We start from the raw sequence: 16,484 nt of genomic DNA, 5'->3' as shown, positions 1-16,484 counted from the left end.
AATCCCCATCTCTCCTGCCCAACTCGGCAGTGGACAGAGTGGTCCTGCCAAACACTGTGATCTCAACTCTGCATGAGTATGACGGCCTGTCACGGTCATGTCTAAGGACTTCATTCCTGATCCATCTTCGCTGCTCTATTCTGCCCTCCTCACAACTACCCTGGATGTTTTCCTTCACAGCACTTAGTCAATAGCTGATGTCATTGTGTTGAGAGACAGGATGGGCAAAAGTAGGTTTACACTTGTGAGTATGCAAAATAGAGTTTAATCTTGTATTATTATTGTTCATTAATTATTGTATTATATTTAATATGAACAACTGTAAACCTACTTTGCCCCACCCTGTATTTTGAGTATTTATGGTCACTCAACACTCTGGAATGTAAGTTACGTGTGGGTAGAGGCCTTGGATCCCCAGTGCTTAGCCCACAGTAACTTGCCTATAATCATCTGGTATGTGAACATTTCCCATTGTACTGATGAGTTTACTTGATGGTAGAAAGCCTCGGGTGTTGTGAGTGGCTCCTATATGCTAGACTCCTAAGGAGCCTTACATGCAGATAATTCAGTTAATCCTTATCAACCTGTTTTACAGATGAGGAAACTGAAGTCCAGTGCAGTTAAATTGTCTAAGGTCACACAGCTGCTAAGAGGCAGCGCTGGGATGTGAATTTGAACAGTTTGGTTTCAGAGCCCCTGCACTTAAAACTGTCTCACAGTCTCTGTTACACTAAAGATGCCGCCTGATTCGGGCCAGAGCCCTTACGCATGCAGGGCTCTGGACCAGGCCCTGGGAGGTGACTGTATGCATCAACCTGGCCCCCACTGGGGAGGAATGCATCACAGAGCTGCCACATGTCCCCAGGATTCAGAGGAAGGAGGCGGAATGGACAGGGAAGGCCTCAGGAAGGAGGGGCCCTGAGAGGTCGGTTCTAGAGCTGGGTGGGGGGTACCACAGGCAGGATGGGGCAGAGGGTATCCTAGCATAGGGGTGGCATGTGCCTGGACGTGCATCCCCAGCCGCCTGTTGCTGACCAGTCATCAGTAAGAGCACTAACAGATGAGAGCATTATGGGTGTGAGGGTCTTACTTTTCTTGTGGCTGTAGAACTTGTCCTCAGAACCATCCTTGGACTTCTTAATGATCAGTTTCCCAGTCTCAACATCAACTTTGAGCTGCAATTTCTGAGGAAGCGCCAGAGACTCTGACTTCACCTATGAAGAGGAGGAGAAGAGAAAGGAGGGGTTAGGGGAGGGGAAGAAGAGGGGGGAGAGATGTAGGTCATCTCTTCTCTGTCCAGGCTTTCATGAGCTCCTCATCTATATGGCTGGGCAGCCCTTGGCCAGTTCAGCCTCGGTGTCCCATATTGGGCCACCTGATTTCTATTTCTAAGCCTCCCTTGCCCAGGGTCACACACCCAGGTTTCCACTGACAGCTCCCAAGAATTGCTAAAATGTGGCCAGTCTGCTGTGTGCACATTAGTTCTTCTACCAACAGGTTTGGTGGAGGAAACAGATGAACTACTGGAAAATTATTCATTCACTGCCTAGTCTGACAACACTCATTAATTTGATGTCGTCTACTTCCAGGAAGGATTTTACTAATAGAATTAAGCTCCTGAGCCTTGTTACAACTAATAATTGAACATTGATTGATAACAATTAGGAAAAATACAATTGCCATGCTCAGAAGATGGAATTATCATCAGGATTAGAAAGGATGTTGTGGGGAGGGACATCTTGGGACCTCTCGTTCTGTGCTTCTGAGTATGGGACCAGGGCTGCAATGGATGCATCAGAATCTCTGGGGATAATTAAGAAAAACAAATTTCTGGGCTGGAGCCTGTGGCTTTTAACTCACTCACTCCTGCGGAAATCATGGGTTATGCATTTCCCCCCTAATCCTCCCTTAAGGCGCTATGCAGCCAGTTTGAAGGTCCCATTTGATGTCACTCACTACCCCTGTTGAGGACAAAGTTTAAGTCATCTTGGGCCAAGAGAATCTTTCCTGAGGAGCCTCCCCATGAAGGAGATTCCACAGATTCATATGGCACCCATTCTAAAGCTGAAACGTCTTCACAGGTGGCTCCACTGATGGCTAATCTCAGTTGCTGGGCTCCTTGACCTTGTACAGGTGAGCCCAAAGCCCTCCCTCCACAGGGAAGAGAATGTCCCTCAGCCTCCAACCGCAAAGCACAAGGGCACAGCCACTTACCTCAAAGGTGACTGGAGGGATGAGGGAACGCCGGTGGGAAGACTCGGGTCCCTCATGCAGCAAGGCCTTGACCTGTGGGCATAAATGTGCAAAGCCATTGAGGCTGGGAGGCGAAGGGAAGGCAGCATCTTTGGGGCAGTCAAAGGGAGCACAGTCTGCATTCTCTGAGCAAAGACGGGACCCAAGAGATGCCAAGAGAAGCTGTAGGAACCCCTCTCCCCTCCCCAAGTACCTTATCTTCAATAGAGGACAGTAGACTTGTCAGTTGGCTGAGCTTGGTCACCATGTTGATCGGATTAGCCTCACCAGGCACCTGGGAGATGAGGAAACGAGCAAAGAAGGACACAGTCACAGAGGACCTGTCACTGAGAGGTGTAACACTCAGCGCTTTCCAGGCCTCATCTCATTTCATCCCCTAACAACCCCAGGAGTACTGTTATTATCCCCCTTTGCAGATGAAGAAATCAAGGATATTGCCAATCACCTCACATGTATCATGGCCAAAAAATAAGTCATTTTTCCTTCCCTCTAAATCTGCTTCTCCCCAGAGTTTCACACCTCATTCACTAATTTGCTTAAACAAAACTCTAGGATTGGCCTTGACTATTACCTTCCTCTTCCTACGTCTACTGCATCGCTGCTCCTGTTCTACTCCCAAAATAGAGCCACCCTACTGCTGAAAGCCCTAGACTAGTTGCTTCCCACCACAGGGAAACTGCTTACCCTGCCCTCAGAGACCATATAATCTAATCTTCCATGCCCAGACACTCTCAGCCTCACTTCTGATCTGCCCATGGCCTTGAGCTACACTTTCTGAGGAATCCCCAGAGACATGAATTTCATCTGGGAAGGCCATCCCCTATCACTCAGGTCTCAGATCCACAAAGAGGTTTTCCCCGACCACGATAAAGTAGCCAGCCACAGTCATCTCTACCAAATCACCCTGCTTTGTTGCATATCGATCACCACAATCATTTATTTGTTCACTGTTTCCCCTGCTAGAACGCAAGTTCCATGAGAATTGGGACCAGAATGCTCTGTTCAGTGCTGCAACCTTGGGGTTTGGAACAGTGTCTGCCCAGGGAAGATGCTTAGTACAATTGTTCAAGGTGTACTTGAGGCCCAGAGAGCTGAAGTTATTTGTTGGAAGTCACACAGCTAGTGAATGGCACAGCAGGACTTGAATCCTATTGGCCTGGCACCAAATCCACAGTCTTTAGCATTTATTCCCAGAACAAACTTTTCTAAAGCATCTGTTCTGTGCCAGACACACTGCCAGTGCTGCAGGTATAGAGTTAATAAGACATCCCCACCCCCCAAGTAGAATGAGAGTCAAATATATGCATGATTAATTGAATACCAAGCAGAACAGAACCAGGGTTATCTCCAACCAAGTGATGCCTTTTGACCCCACCCTTTGCTTTTGACCTCAATTTCCCACCCAGCCACGTTATATACTACTTCCGCCATCAGTAATCAACCATCACTCCATCACCACCATCTGCAGCATCACCATCACTCCCCTCCCCACCATGACCACTGTCATCTCCATCAGCACCATCACAACCACCTCCAACCAGTAGCCACACCCCCACCACAACTATCACCATCATCATCACACCTACCAACACTTTCTCTGACTGCTTTGGTCAATAGATGAGACAGTTTAGGATCCCCTTGTTTTAAGGGTTTTCCCATAAAGGATTGAAAAGATAACAGATTTTAACCCCCTTATCCTCCCTCTTGGACACTTGGAATTACCTGCTTGCTACCTGGGGTAGTCACCTGGCTGTCATTTTTTATTCCCTCTAAGTAGCAGTTTTAGGCTGGTGTTTTTCACTCTCTTGCTGAATCTTTGTCTTTTGGAGCAGGCTTGGCAAAAACTCACAGACTATAAATGAAGTTCCTGACAAACCGGGGGTGAGTTCTTGGACTGGAAGGTGTGAGAATGATGCTGGAGCTTTGTCCATAGGTCTGAGTCTTATTCAGTGGAACGCACAGGAGGATCCAATGAGTTCTTACAACACTGTTCAAATCCATCTTAATTTGAACATATTCACTCATCTAATCTGCATGTATATTTATTCTTATAATCCTTATTCTGCAGGTGGGGAAGTTGAGTCAAAGTGATGAGTCACCTTGTCTAAGGTCACACAGCTAGTGTCCCCTGGAGATTTGAATGCAGATCTAACCCAGTGGTGGCAATTTTGCCCCCCAGGGGACATTTGACAAGTCTGGAGACACTGGGGTTGTTGCAACTAGGGTATGTTAATGGTGTCTAGTGGGTAGGATGTGTTAACAACCAGTAATGCCACAGCATAGTCCCCCACAATAAAGAATGATCCAGCCAAAATGTCACTAGCCTGGGTGTTGAGGACATAATTCACAGCTCTGCCTAGAAGTGGGTGAATTGGTCTGAGTGCCACCTGTGGGTTTACATAAATTGACGAGTTATTTCACTTTGCTTTTCAGTTGACTTTTTAAAGGAGGGTGTGGGCTCCAAAGTCAATGACTCTTCTTTCTCACATAGGGCAGACTCGGGTCTTTCCTCAACCTTCAGGCCAGCAGTCATTTTAATAATGTTACATTTTGTACCCCCCAGGCAGTCTCAAATAAATTCTACACAGGGGTCCAGGAGTCTTGCCCACCTAAAAGCAAGGGTCTAATGTTGGTAAGAGTCCAGCACACTCAGATGGCTCACATGTGCAATTTCACTTAGCGCTTTGTGGGTGTAAATCTTTCTGGTCCAATTTCCACAACATACTGTACATACTGTTCCACCATTTACTTGAAGGAGTCCTATTCTCCTCTGTGCCCCCAAAAGTAGGAGATAACTCTCCCTGGAGGGACAGGTGCCCTCCCTGCTCCTGAAGGCTGAGACAAACCTTATCATATCATATCTGGGAATCCGGAATGAGAGAGCTGTGTCAACAAGCCTATCTCACCTGAGCCCAAGCCCTGCTTACATTCATTTTATTTTATTTTATTGCTTAAAGTATTACAAAGAGTAGTACATATGTCTCCTTTTTTTCCCCCTTGACTTTCCCCCAGCCTCCCCTACCCCACAGTGTTTTGTGTCCATTGGTTATGCTTATATGCATGCATATATTCCTTTTAATAAGCAGTGACTTTCTCTGTCTTGTCAGTTTCTCACAAATGTGTTTTTCTAAAAACTACAAAAAGGTGCCTAGTTTGATCATTTCTTTGAGCCTCATTTTATAATCTGAGCATCTCACTGTGGCTTTCCCATATGCATGTGTCAAATTGTTTTTTTCTCCTGTTAATCTAGTCTTGTGTCAATTGTATTATTTTATTACTAGACCAGCAGTTAAAAACTAAAGAAGGGTAGAAGGGAGTGAATGCTCTCCCTTCCCTAATAATGCAAATGGCCAAATAGTCTTTCAGAAAATCCATTTCCATTCCAGCGGTGTGGACAGGTGAGCCCTTGTGAGTTCCTGGTCCCCACACAGCCAAACCCTGACTTCACCAATCAGCTCTTTGTGTATCTGATATGCAAGAACACACATCCTCGTTTTGAATGTCATTTTCTGGTTACTAACGAGGTACGGTCAAACATCTTTCCATGTGTATGCTGGCCATTCCAAGTTCTTCAGTAAAACAGTCTTCCTTATATCCTTTCTCCATTTTAAAAAGTGGGTTGTTTTGACTGAATTATTTATAGACTTAAAAAAAAAATACATGTTAATCCTTTGTCTCTTATCTTGGCTGCAAGTACTTTCTCTGAGATACTAGTTTCCTTGTTTTTAATTCTGCAGATGACACTTCTTGTCACACAGATCTTTGCTCAAAGGACACCTGGTCTTGGCCCCCAGCTAGGCCGGGAGCAGGTGACTGTGGTGGGAGGGAGGTGCATGTACTCCTTGCTCTTCCTGGGGCAAAGGCAGGATCAAGAATTTAGGCACCTCATGTGTTTCTTTAGGTTTCTGAAGAAAATGTTGGGAAGAGGCCCTGCCACCTTATTTAGTACTAATAAGTCCTTTTGCTGATGGGTGCATAATTTAAAATCTTTATTTCTCAAATCAAAATCAGGCAGTGGGAAATGCCTTAGGGGGGTGGTGTGTGGGGGATGGGCAGAGTTCTGTGGCTCTCACCCTTCACCCACAGCATACTCTGACAGTCCAGCCATCTGGACTCTGGCAACCTCGATAACCCACCCCCAACCCCATGGTCATGGGAGATTTATCAAACTCATCTTTCCAACCCACAAAGCCTTACCTGAGGCCGTGGACGGAGGCCCGGGGAGAGCTGCTGGTCAAACAACCTCTGCAGAGACTCCAGGGAGGGAAGGGTCCGGGTGACTTCTCTGGGGGCAGGGGACAAGGTGAAGGTCAAGGATTAGTGAGGACTCCAGTGTAGGAGACTCTGGCTCCATCTGAGCCCCATCTGGCAAAGGCAAGAATCCCACCCAGAAGAACAAGCCCCTGCAAAGATGCAGGCCTGCCCATCCCCCAGACCTCCACTCCTTCCCATCCCACACCCGGCGGCGGACCAAACTGGAGTTGTGATTTGTAGACCTGATTTACCTCTGCTTAGTCATACAAGGCCTGTAGAAAACTTTGATCTAGAATCTCAAAACTACTTTGAAACCATTTAGTAACCCATGGTTCCAACATTTACTGTTACTAAGAATCACATACACACATACACACACACACACACACACACACACACACACACACACATATACCTGTGTTAAAAATGCAAATTTCTGGGTCCCAACCTGATTTGGTCTGGAATCTGCGTTTTAAATATGTGCCCCAGGGCTCCCTGTGCTGGAAATCTGTGCTTCCTGGTTCAAGTCCCGTCCTCCAAGCTCAGATGGACGCCCAGAAAGACTTTCCTTGGCCTGATCCTTGATGAGCCAATACTAGAGCTTTATGGATTCTTCCTTCCCTTCTCATCTTTTTCAATTGTTGTCAGCATGGTGGGCAGACAATTTTGAGTTCTACTTTTCACTTACTTCACCAAAAACTGTTAATGTTTTTACAAATTTGACATTCTAGTGGTTTCCAAATAATCTATGGGCTAAATGTGCCCAAATTGTTGTAGATATTTAGACTATTTTAAGATCTTGGGGATCATAAATAAAGGCTTCTCTGAACAGCTTTGTTCATATAGCTTTTCCTTTCTTATTCTCAATTGCAATTTAAGGATAACCAGAGATTACAGCGCTTGATCAATATTTCTAAGCCTTTGAGTCATAGTATCAACTATAAGGTCATCAGCACTGTCCAAGCCAGATGTGCTGTCCAAATTCCTTCAATTAATTTTCTTTTCTCTCTCTCAACGGCTGCATTTCAATGCTGGTGAATTGATTTACATATCTTTAATTTCTAATGTCATTAAGTATTTTTTTTTACAAGGTTGGTTGTAACTGTACTTCTCTTTGTACAAACTGTTGATGTCCTTTGTTAGTTTTCTATTGGGAATTTTGGTATAAACTTCATGTATTGCTTTGCTTTTTATTTAATCTAGATGTTGTTTTTTTCCATTCTGCTATTTTCATCCTCAGTGGGCTGGATTTCATTATAAAGTGATCTGTAATTTCTTACTGTTCCATTTTTCATCTTTTCCTTGGTAAAATGTTTTTGCTTACCTTAGTCAACACTTTATCATCAGTATTTACTAGTGAGCAATTACTTGCTCATTTTAAATTGGTCTCTCACTCTTTTATTTTTTAAAATATGTCTTTATTGATTTTTAGAGAGAGCTAGAATGAGAAGAGAAACATCTATGTGATAGAGAAATATTGATCAGCCGCCCCCAACTGAGTATTGAGCCTGTAACCCAGGCATGTGTCCCCACTAGGATTCAAACTGGTGAACTTTGGGTGCATGGGATGACACTCAGCCAATTAAGCCACACCAGCCAGGGTGGTCTCTCACCTTTTTAAAAGTTATGTTTTTTATGGGTCTTTTGTGGACCTGCTGCACTCAGTCTCCCTCACCTACACCAGGTAGCCTATCACTGTGTCAGTTTCTTCCTGAACTCAGCTGTGATTTAGGAAACCATCTAAAAAGGTTTAGATGGTTGAGTGGTTATGGCCTGCTCTGTAGTTATTTCTGTTTTCATCATATTGTGTTCTGGGAGTATAGGATGAACACTTTTGCTTTGAGTGTATTCATATCTAGCTGCTCAGTAAACTGCTTGGGTTCTTAGTTTTAGGATCACCGGCACTCAAAAATTTGGGGGAAAACAAAGTCTTGGATCCTTTTTGAAGTAGAGGCATGTGATTAATTAATTCTATGACCTTGAATGACCCAGATCCAGGTAGCAATCAGCTGTCGGGGAACATTGCCCATGTGCTGAAGATATTGGAGAAGCTCAGTGGAGAGACTTAAAGGTATATCTTCTTCTGGACAAGGAAGGAGCAAAGAGTGGGATGTCCATTAGAGCAGAAATAAAAGCTTGTTACCAGTCATCATGAAATTGTTTGTTAAAAAGACAGTATCATGTGTAAATGTTTTCCTTGGTGATAAATGAATGATAACAACAGCATCAAATGGAAAAATATCTCCAATGGAGAACCTCCTGCCCACCACTTCCCATAGCAACTGGCCTCCAAGGAACTTCAGTTTAAAAAAAAAAAAAGGATCTACAATTCAAATACCATACAAACAAACCTGAAACAACCATGAAGATTTCTAAGCCCTGACAATTGTCTGATTATTCCTAGTACAGCAGAGGTATTTGAGCAGCCAGGGGGAGCCCTGGGTCACCCTAATAGCTGACTCTCTCGCCCAGGACCCCGCCCTCTGCCCCACCGGCTTGTTACCCATAGAGTTCCTTGCACAGCAGCACAGTCAGTTTCCGCAGATGAGGGAGACTGCTGGAGCCCGTCTTCACAAAATCAGCGTCCAGGGTGAGCTGAGTGCTTAAATAATCCTGGATGGCTTTCAGATGCTCTTCTGGAAGCCTGAGGGAAAAAAACACACACAAATAAAAACATGCTTGTCCTGTTCCCCTGGCCACAGGCACCAGCAAAAAGGAGAAGAAATCTGCATTCTGAGTCTCCTGCTGAGACAAGGTCCTTCAGGGGATCATCTCCATCTGTTTGGTTTCCTGGGTCTCACCAGGGGCTAGAAAAACAGGTTGTAGCAAGATTAAAGGGTTGGGCAAGGGAGGGAGCCTGGTAACCTACCCATAAAGGCTTTTGCCCAAGCCAGTACTTGGAAGGTAGTGATGCTCAGAAATGTTTATCCTCTAAAAAGAAGATAAAACAGTTTGGAGAATGTCCCGTGGAGTTGTTTCACTACTTCATCTACTCCTAAGCATGGAATCTGAGGGCTGAGTGATGGCAAGTGGTTCCAGCTCACATGCCAACTGCAAATTCACAGCCAACGGCCACCTGGAGCCCGTGTCGGGAAGTTCCAAGTCATTCTAGGCTCCGTGGGGAATGAAGTCTCTGTGATGAGAGATGGGGCTGGGAATGTGGTAGTGACAGCCCAGGTGCCCTGCCCTGGGCCTCCCTCCCAGTTCTGGTCCAGCCCCTTCATGGACTGCAGGTCAGACTTGCTCATTGAACACCACGGCCCAGCAGAGGAGAGCCCAGGCCATATCTGATCACACCTTTACTCTATGTCCCAGCACCTTTTTTTCCCAGATAACTTTTTTGTTGTTGTTAATCCTCACCCAAGGATATTTTTTTCTATTGATTTTTTTAGAGAGAGTGGAAGGGAGGGAGGGGGAGAAGGGAGGGAGGGAGAGAGGGAGAGAGAGAGAGAGAGAGAGAGAGAGAGAGAGAGAGAGAGAGAGAGAGAGAAACATCGATGTGACAGAGACACATTGATTGGTTGCCTCCCACACGTGCCCTGACTAGGGCTGGGGATTGAATCTGCAATGTGTTCTTGACTGGGCATCAAACCCGGGACCCTGCAATGCATGGGCTGATGCTCTAACCACTTAGCTACACCAGACAGGGCTCTAGATAACTTTTGAATCTTGGCTCCTATAATTAAACATTAATAACAGCAAATATTTCCTGAGTATAACACCCCAGTCACTCTGCTAAGCACTTTATGCTCATTTTGTCCTTTAATCCCCCAATCAATGTTATGAGGCAGGTATTATTATTCCTGTTTCACAAACGAGGAAGCTGAGATTCAAGGATGGTGATTATACCCGTGTGAAAAGAAAATTATTGCAAGCCTTAAAAGTCTTTGTTCCAGCCTTGACAGGTAATCAAATTCAAACTGGAGGTCACAGGTTTTTGGGGCTTCTTTTGAGGATCCTTGAAAGAATGAAAAGTTGTTGCTCTTAAGATTAGAGAGAAGTGAACTAGCCACTTCTCTAGTTTGAGAAATCAGCAACTATTTACGTACCAGTTGTCAGAACATTTAAGTTTAATCTATACTTGTTCTGAGTCTTGACATCATAAAAATCTCCATATATATTAAGATATGTATTTTTAGTCATTCTAATGACTACTGATTTACAACTTGGAGACCAAGAAGCCTTGCTATAGGAAGCGATATTTGTTCAAATGTTTGTCGTTAGAAATGTGTTGACGTAAGATGGAAACTCTGTTGTTCAGAGGTTAATTTTACTCAGCGGTCTTATGTTAACCAACACCTAACTGACTAGATCTAATTCACTTGCACATAAGACTGTGCAGGTCGTCTTATAATTAACAATAACCTAAAGGCAGTCCTCTGTGTACAGAGCTATTTTACAAGCAAAATTGATTAACTTCCAAACACAAGGAAGAATCTCAGCTTTCCATGACCCAGAAGAGAACAGAGGGCCGGCACTGTGTCCCAAGGTCCCTCCACCATGCGCCATGTACTCATCCCCAGCTCCACGCAGACGTTTTAGGAAGGTTCTACTGCCGCATGTTAACTGAGAAGCAAAACCAGAGAGAGCATGCCTCCCCCTGCTCACAAACCCTAGGCCGCCCCCAGGCTCCTCAGGAGGCTGCCCAGAGGCTCCGCTGCATGCACTGTCCTGCTCCACTGGGCCCTAGAGAACACCTGTCCCTAGAGAGGAGGCACTGGAGAGGAGATGGAGTCAGTAGATGTGGGAGAGGCGGGAAGATTGGGGAGATGGTGGCACCACTGGGCTCCTTGCCTATTTCCTCAAGGAAGTCACTGCATTTGGCATCTAAACCTGGAGAGAAATGCAAACTCAAGGAAACCAACAATGGGCTCTGCATGAAATATTTTAATAAGCATTTGTTATTTAGATGCATATATCAGGATAATCAGGATAATGTATGAACATATTCAAAGCATTGGATGTGTAGCCAGTTGATAAAAAGTACAGGTAACTCAGAGTGTGCAGAGCATGGTGGGCCTGGAGAAGAATCAGGGGATGTGTCGGGGTGGAAACAGGAAACACCAGGTATCTTAGCAACCGGGTGCTTGTATGTACCTGCAGGCATTTCCTTTGTATTTTGTCAGATTGGGTGGTAGGTGAGCAGCCTCGGCAGCTCAAGTTGATCTTTCAAGTTGGAGATGTTGCAGCAGCCTGCCCCTGGGATATTCTTTGGGGGCCCCTTTTCTCACAAAGAAACAAAAATGTTTCTAAATTATTAATGCAGGGAAGTTACTGGTACGAACTAATTCATACACGAGGCAACATGCTGGGCACTGGGGACAAGATCCTCATGGAGCTTCCTTCCTACTGAAGCCGTTCCCAGGCCTGGAAGTCAGGGCCTCTGATTTGCAAGTGCTGGGCCTGCTAAGAGAGGGACCCCAGGGCAAAGAAGCCCCGCACCTCATCAGTGTGGACCAGCCAGTATGCTGAGAACCCTGGATCAGAGCAAGTAAGACTCAGAGTATTGGAATGAAAGCATCTCACACCCTCCATCACGAAGGAAGGAGCGCCATGCTGTGCAGACCTCACAGTTCGCACCACACATGGAACTATTGCTCTGACCCATTTAACGGTGACAAGGAAGGGGGCCCCCTTTGAGCGGGGCCCGGAGCAGGAAAGGCTGTGCGGCTGGTCCAGGCTGCAGGGCAGGCAGCTCCTTCTCTTGGGCCATCTCACTCAGTAGATGGGGTGGTTCTAGATTCGTGGTCGGCAAACTGCGGCTCGCGAGCCACATGCGGCTCATCGGCCCCTTGAGTGTGGCTCTTCCTAAGCCGTAGGAGTACCCTAATTAAGTTAATAACAATGTACCTACCTATGTAGTTTAAGTTTAAAAAATTTGGCTCTCAAAAGAAATTTCAATCGTTGTACTGTTGATATTTGGCTCTGTTGACTAAAGAGTTCGCCGACCACTGTTCTAGGGCAGTGATGGCGAACCTTTTGAGCTCGGCGTGTCAGCATTTTGAAAAACCCTAACTTAACTCTGGTGCCGTGTCACATATAGAAATTTTTTGACATTTGCAACCATAGTAAAACAAAGACTTATATTTTTGATATTTATTTTATATATGTAAATGCCATTTAACAAAGAAAAATCAACCAAAAAAATTAGTTCACATGTCACCTCTGACACGCGTGTCATAGGTTCGCCATCACTGTTCTAGAGGCACTGTGATGGAAAGATGCTGGGTGTAGTTTATGGCAAGTCCCAGTAAGGGAGTCTCAGCACAGGTCCCTAAAGTCTGGACCACACCGACGTTAGCAGATGTATGTCATTCCAGAGCCAGCTCCCGCCACACTGCTGGGCTGTGAGACGGAGCCTCTGCATAAGGCTACCCAGTGCCCATGCAGTGGGGCCACCAGGTGAGCTGGGCTCCCTCAGACACACCATGCCCTCTGGCGGGCCAGTGGGCTCCACAACCACCTGTCCTGGGGTGGAAGGGTACCTCCAGGAGTGAGTTCTGACGGGGCTGCCTGGGGGCTGTGGCTCTGAGGCTGGCCTCTGAGGGGACCCACCAGGTGGAGACTCACCCACTGGTGTCCATGCTCTGTAGTCGTTGAAACAAGGTCTCAGAGAGGCACGGCCGGCTGACCTCGGTGGCTCTCAGATTCTCACTCAAGAGGGGCACCTCCTTGGCCTCACATGGCCCGGCAGATAAAGGGATGTTTCTCGGTGGCAGTTCAGGTGGAGATGGAACACCTTCTACCCAAGAGAAGAGCAGAAATGTCATTCGGATTAAGCTTTAGCTTCTCTCTGGATCACTCGCCTACAGAGAGGGCCGCGTACCTGATGCACTATGTCCTCTGAGCAGTGACCTCGCAGGCCACTGCACCCAAATGCAAAACCCATCTGTGCCCACACTGCCCCTGTCATCCCCATCCCCCCACTGCCTCCCTGACTGGATGGGGAGCCCACTGAGGCCAGGGGCCTAGTCTTAGTGGTCTTTGGCTCGGGGGGCCTAGCATGGTTTGTCCCATTGAGGCACCCAGCAAACACTTGACATTTGGAGTCCAATGGCCATGCCAGGCAGAGCGCCTGGCTTTGGGCAGGTGGAGCCCGCAACCCTAGGCAGCTCAGCAGAACGGCCAGCTTTCCAGGCTGAAGCAGGCCCTGAACCAGGCAGAGAGAGGCCTCATTCCCAGAACAGGAGGAGCAGGGTGGGGAGCAGGCAGGCCGACACAAGCTCATCCCTCTCCTACCTTGCCCACTTTCTCTGCTTTCTCTCCAGCCTCTGCCCTCCTTCTCCCCTGAACCCCAGGCCCTCAGAGACAAATAAATAAATAAATAAATAAATAAATAAATAAATAAATAAAACAAAGCAACCGAGGGGTCTTCCTTCACAAGGGAACTGAAATATGACACAAATGACTTGAACTGGCCTGGGAAGTGAAACTCCTGCCCATTCACCTTTAGGAGGACTTCCACCCTCCACACCGCACATGGGCGAGGGTCCTGAGCCCCTGCATCCAGGACCTCTGCCTGAGCCTCTCCGCACACCAAATGGCCGCCCCACGCGGCCTTGGCCACAGAGCCACCTCTTGGAAGGATCACCCCTCACTTCCTCTCCCGCGGGGCTCTCTGGCTGTTTAGACGGCTGAATCTGTTATGAGCCCCAAGGGGACTGCAGCGCCTTGAGACCTGGGCTTCATTTGGGGAAGTAAAGCCTGCAGTTGGCAGACACTGGTTCTCCTTCTGGCTCTTACAGGTCTCGGGACTTTCCCAGATGGCCACCCCCAGAGGGGCAGAAAAGCTGGGCTGGGGCTGTAAGGCAAGTGAGGACACTCGTGTGGAGGGCATTTCTGCAGGATGGTCGCTCAGTGCCAAGGCCAAGGGCAAGCACATCTGGGGGACGTCTGGGGGACATTCGCTGTGGCACAGCCCTGGTGAGTGACCCTGCACTCACATGTGGACAGGTCGACTCTGACTACTTCACAACTGAGGGCACCTCTTACTGGGCTGAGGGAGGGAGAAGAGACGTGGCCTGCCCGGGTCCCCCTCAGCCTCCACGGCTGTGGTCTTTTGGAAACCCTTTGCCTGGCCCCGCCCTCTCCACTGAGCTGATAAGGCCGCCTTGAGAGTTCACCCTCAGAGACAGTGGGTGAGCTGTGTAGCCACTCAAAGTGGGTCGTCAGGAAGCAGGGAAGAAGGTGGGTGGGGACCCACAAGCCAGCCCATGGCAGTGGGATGAGAAGGGTGTCTAGTACATGGCTGGCAGCAGCCTGCCAGGGACAGGAGGGGAGACAGCCAGGGACCTCAGCATCTCTGCTCTAATCTGCCCTCCCTTGGGGGCTACCCTGGGGGGCCTGGTTGTTTCCAGGCCCTGGAATTTAGAAAGAGCCCTGACCTTCTAAATTGAAGGGTTCAATTCAGTATCTCAGGGTTTTCTTTTAGGAAGTAAACTTTTAGGGGGAACAGAAGAGAAGGGTGCCAACCAGATGTGCTGCCAACTGCAGGGCCTTCTCTGCCAGGTCTTGTTCTGTTCTGTCTGTCCCTCTGCGGCTTACAGGGCAGGGCAGATTCACACATGCTTTTAAGGGTCTGTACATTTTATTTTATTTTAATGATGACAAAAAGAAACACCTTTCTTTCCTTTCCAGTTAGCAGCAAGGATTGCCCCTCCTTCACTTTTTTCCCAGTGAAATGCAGCTAATTATTTTGATGATGATGGCACCTGCATTTATTGAGCACTTACTATGTACTAGGCTCTGGGCTCTATGTTTAGTGACTCATTTGATGACACCCTGAGAGGTAGATATTATTTTTACTGTCTCTTTAAGAGAAGTCTGTGGTTCAGAGAGGCTAAGTAACTCATCTAAGGTCACACTGCTAAGAGGCTGAAGAGTAGGAAGCCCAACCCAGGACTATCTTGCTCCAGAGCCTGTGTCCTTACTTGTCCTTAACCACTGTGTCACACTCTCTCCCCCCTGATAATCAGACCCACCTAATCTATGAACACTTGTAGTGAGAGAAACACGCCACCTCTGCCCGGTGTTCCTTCCTACCTATCTCCTCTTCTGGCTCATCGCCGGTGTCCTCTTCCTCCAGTGGCACGGGATACTGCAGGTGGGTGACCAGACCCATGTTTTCCTTCTTGTAGAACTCGATGAGCTGGTCCAGCTTGGTGAAGAACCTCATGGGGACACCTTCAGATGCCTGAGGACAGAACCCCAAACAAAAGCATGGTTGACTGGCTGGGACATCACCCAACCACAAAGGCCACCTGCAGCAGAGACCAGGGGGCTGAGGCCACCTGCAGCAGAGACCAGGGGGCGACCACGATCCAGAAAAAGCCCTGGGCATGCCTGCCTGCCACGCCCACACCCTCACATCCTGTGACCAGCAGCCCCCAAGAGCCAGTCTGCAAAAGGCACAAATAGGACAGTTGGAAAGATTTTTTTCTTTTAGTTTAAAAAAAACCTTTTATTTTTAAAAAGTGTTTTATTATACAAGTAATATATTTTCATTATGGCAAAATTAGAAAATACAGAATTTTTTAAAATAATTTTTTATTGTTGAAAGTATTACATATGTCCCCTTCCCCCCTCTCCCCCATTGACCCCCTCCAGCTTACCCCCTCTTCCTCCACCCCAGGCCTTCAGCACCCTCTTGTCTGTGCGAAGATACAGATTTTTTTTTTGGTAAAAATAGAAATCACTTGTAATCCCACAGCCTTGAGAGAACTTTTCAATAGTTTAGAATGTTTTTTTAGTGTCTCTCTCTCTCTCTCTCTCTCTCTCTCTCTCTCTCTCTCTCTCTCTCTCTGTGTGTGTGTGTGTGTGTGTGTGTGTGTGTGTGTGTTTGGCGGAGAAGTTATCCCTCCACCCCCTCTGAAAAAAATCACTTATTTTTAAACTCAGGTAAAATCTATTCTAGCAATTATTTGGCTTTTATTCCTATATTTTTTCATTTATCATACTTCTGTTTTATCAAAGCCCAG

General features: G+C 46.9%; 1 protein-coding gene across 1 annotated transcript in view; it reads right to left on the bottom strand.

Moving 5' to 3' along the window:
- INPP5D (inositol polyphosphate-5-phosphatase D) overlaps positions 1–16,484 on the bottom strand; it is a 96,265-nt gene that overhangs the window by 38,025 nt on the left and 41,756 nt on the right. Inside the window, exons 3-9 of the mRNA XM_059703572.1 lie at positions 15,550–15,700; positions 13,078–13,249; positions 9,011–9,151; positions 6,451–6,538; positions 2,447–2,527; positions 2,215–2,286; positions 1,091–1,214 (exon numbers count right to left, since the gene is read on the bottom strand). Of these exons, the coding sequence (XP_059559555.1) occupies positions 1,091–1,214; positions 2,215–2,286; positions 2,447–2,527; positions 6,451–6,538; positions 9,011–9,151; positions 13,078–13,249; positions 15,550–15,700 (829 nt within the window). The remainder of the gene's footprint in view (positions 1–1,090; positions 1,215–2,214; positions 2,287–2,446; positions 2,528–6,450; positions 6,539–9,010; positions 9,152–13,077; positions 13,250–15,549; positions 15,701–16,484) is intronic.

Source organism: Myotis daubentonii, chromosome 7 (assembly GCF_963259705.1).
Source record: "Myotis daubentonii chromosome 7, mMyoDau2.1, whole genome shotgun sequence".
Taxonomy (NCBI): Eukaryota; Metazoa; Chordata; class Mammalia; order Chiroptera; family Vespertilionidae; genus Myotis; species Myotis daubentonii.
Note: the sequence above shows the minus strand (reverse complement) of the source record. Positions and strands in the feature narration are given on the sequence as shown.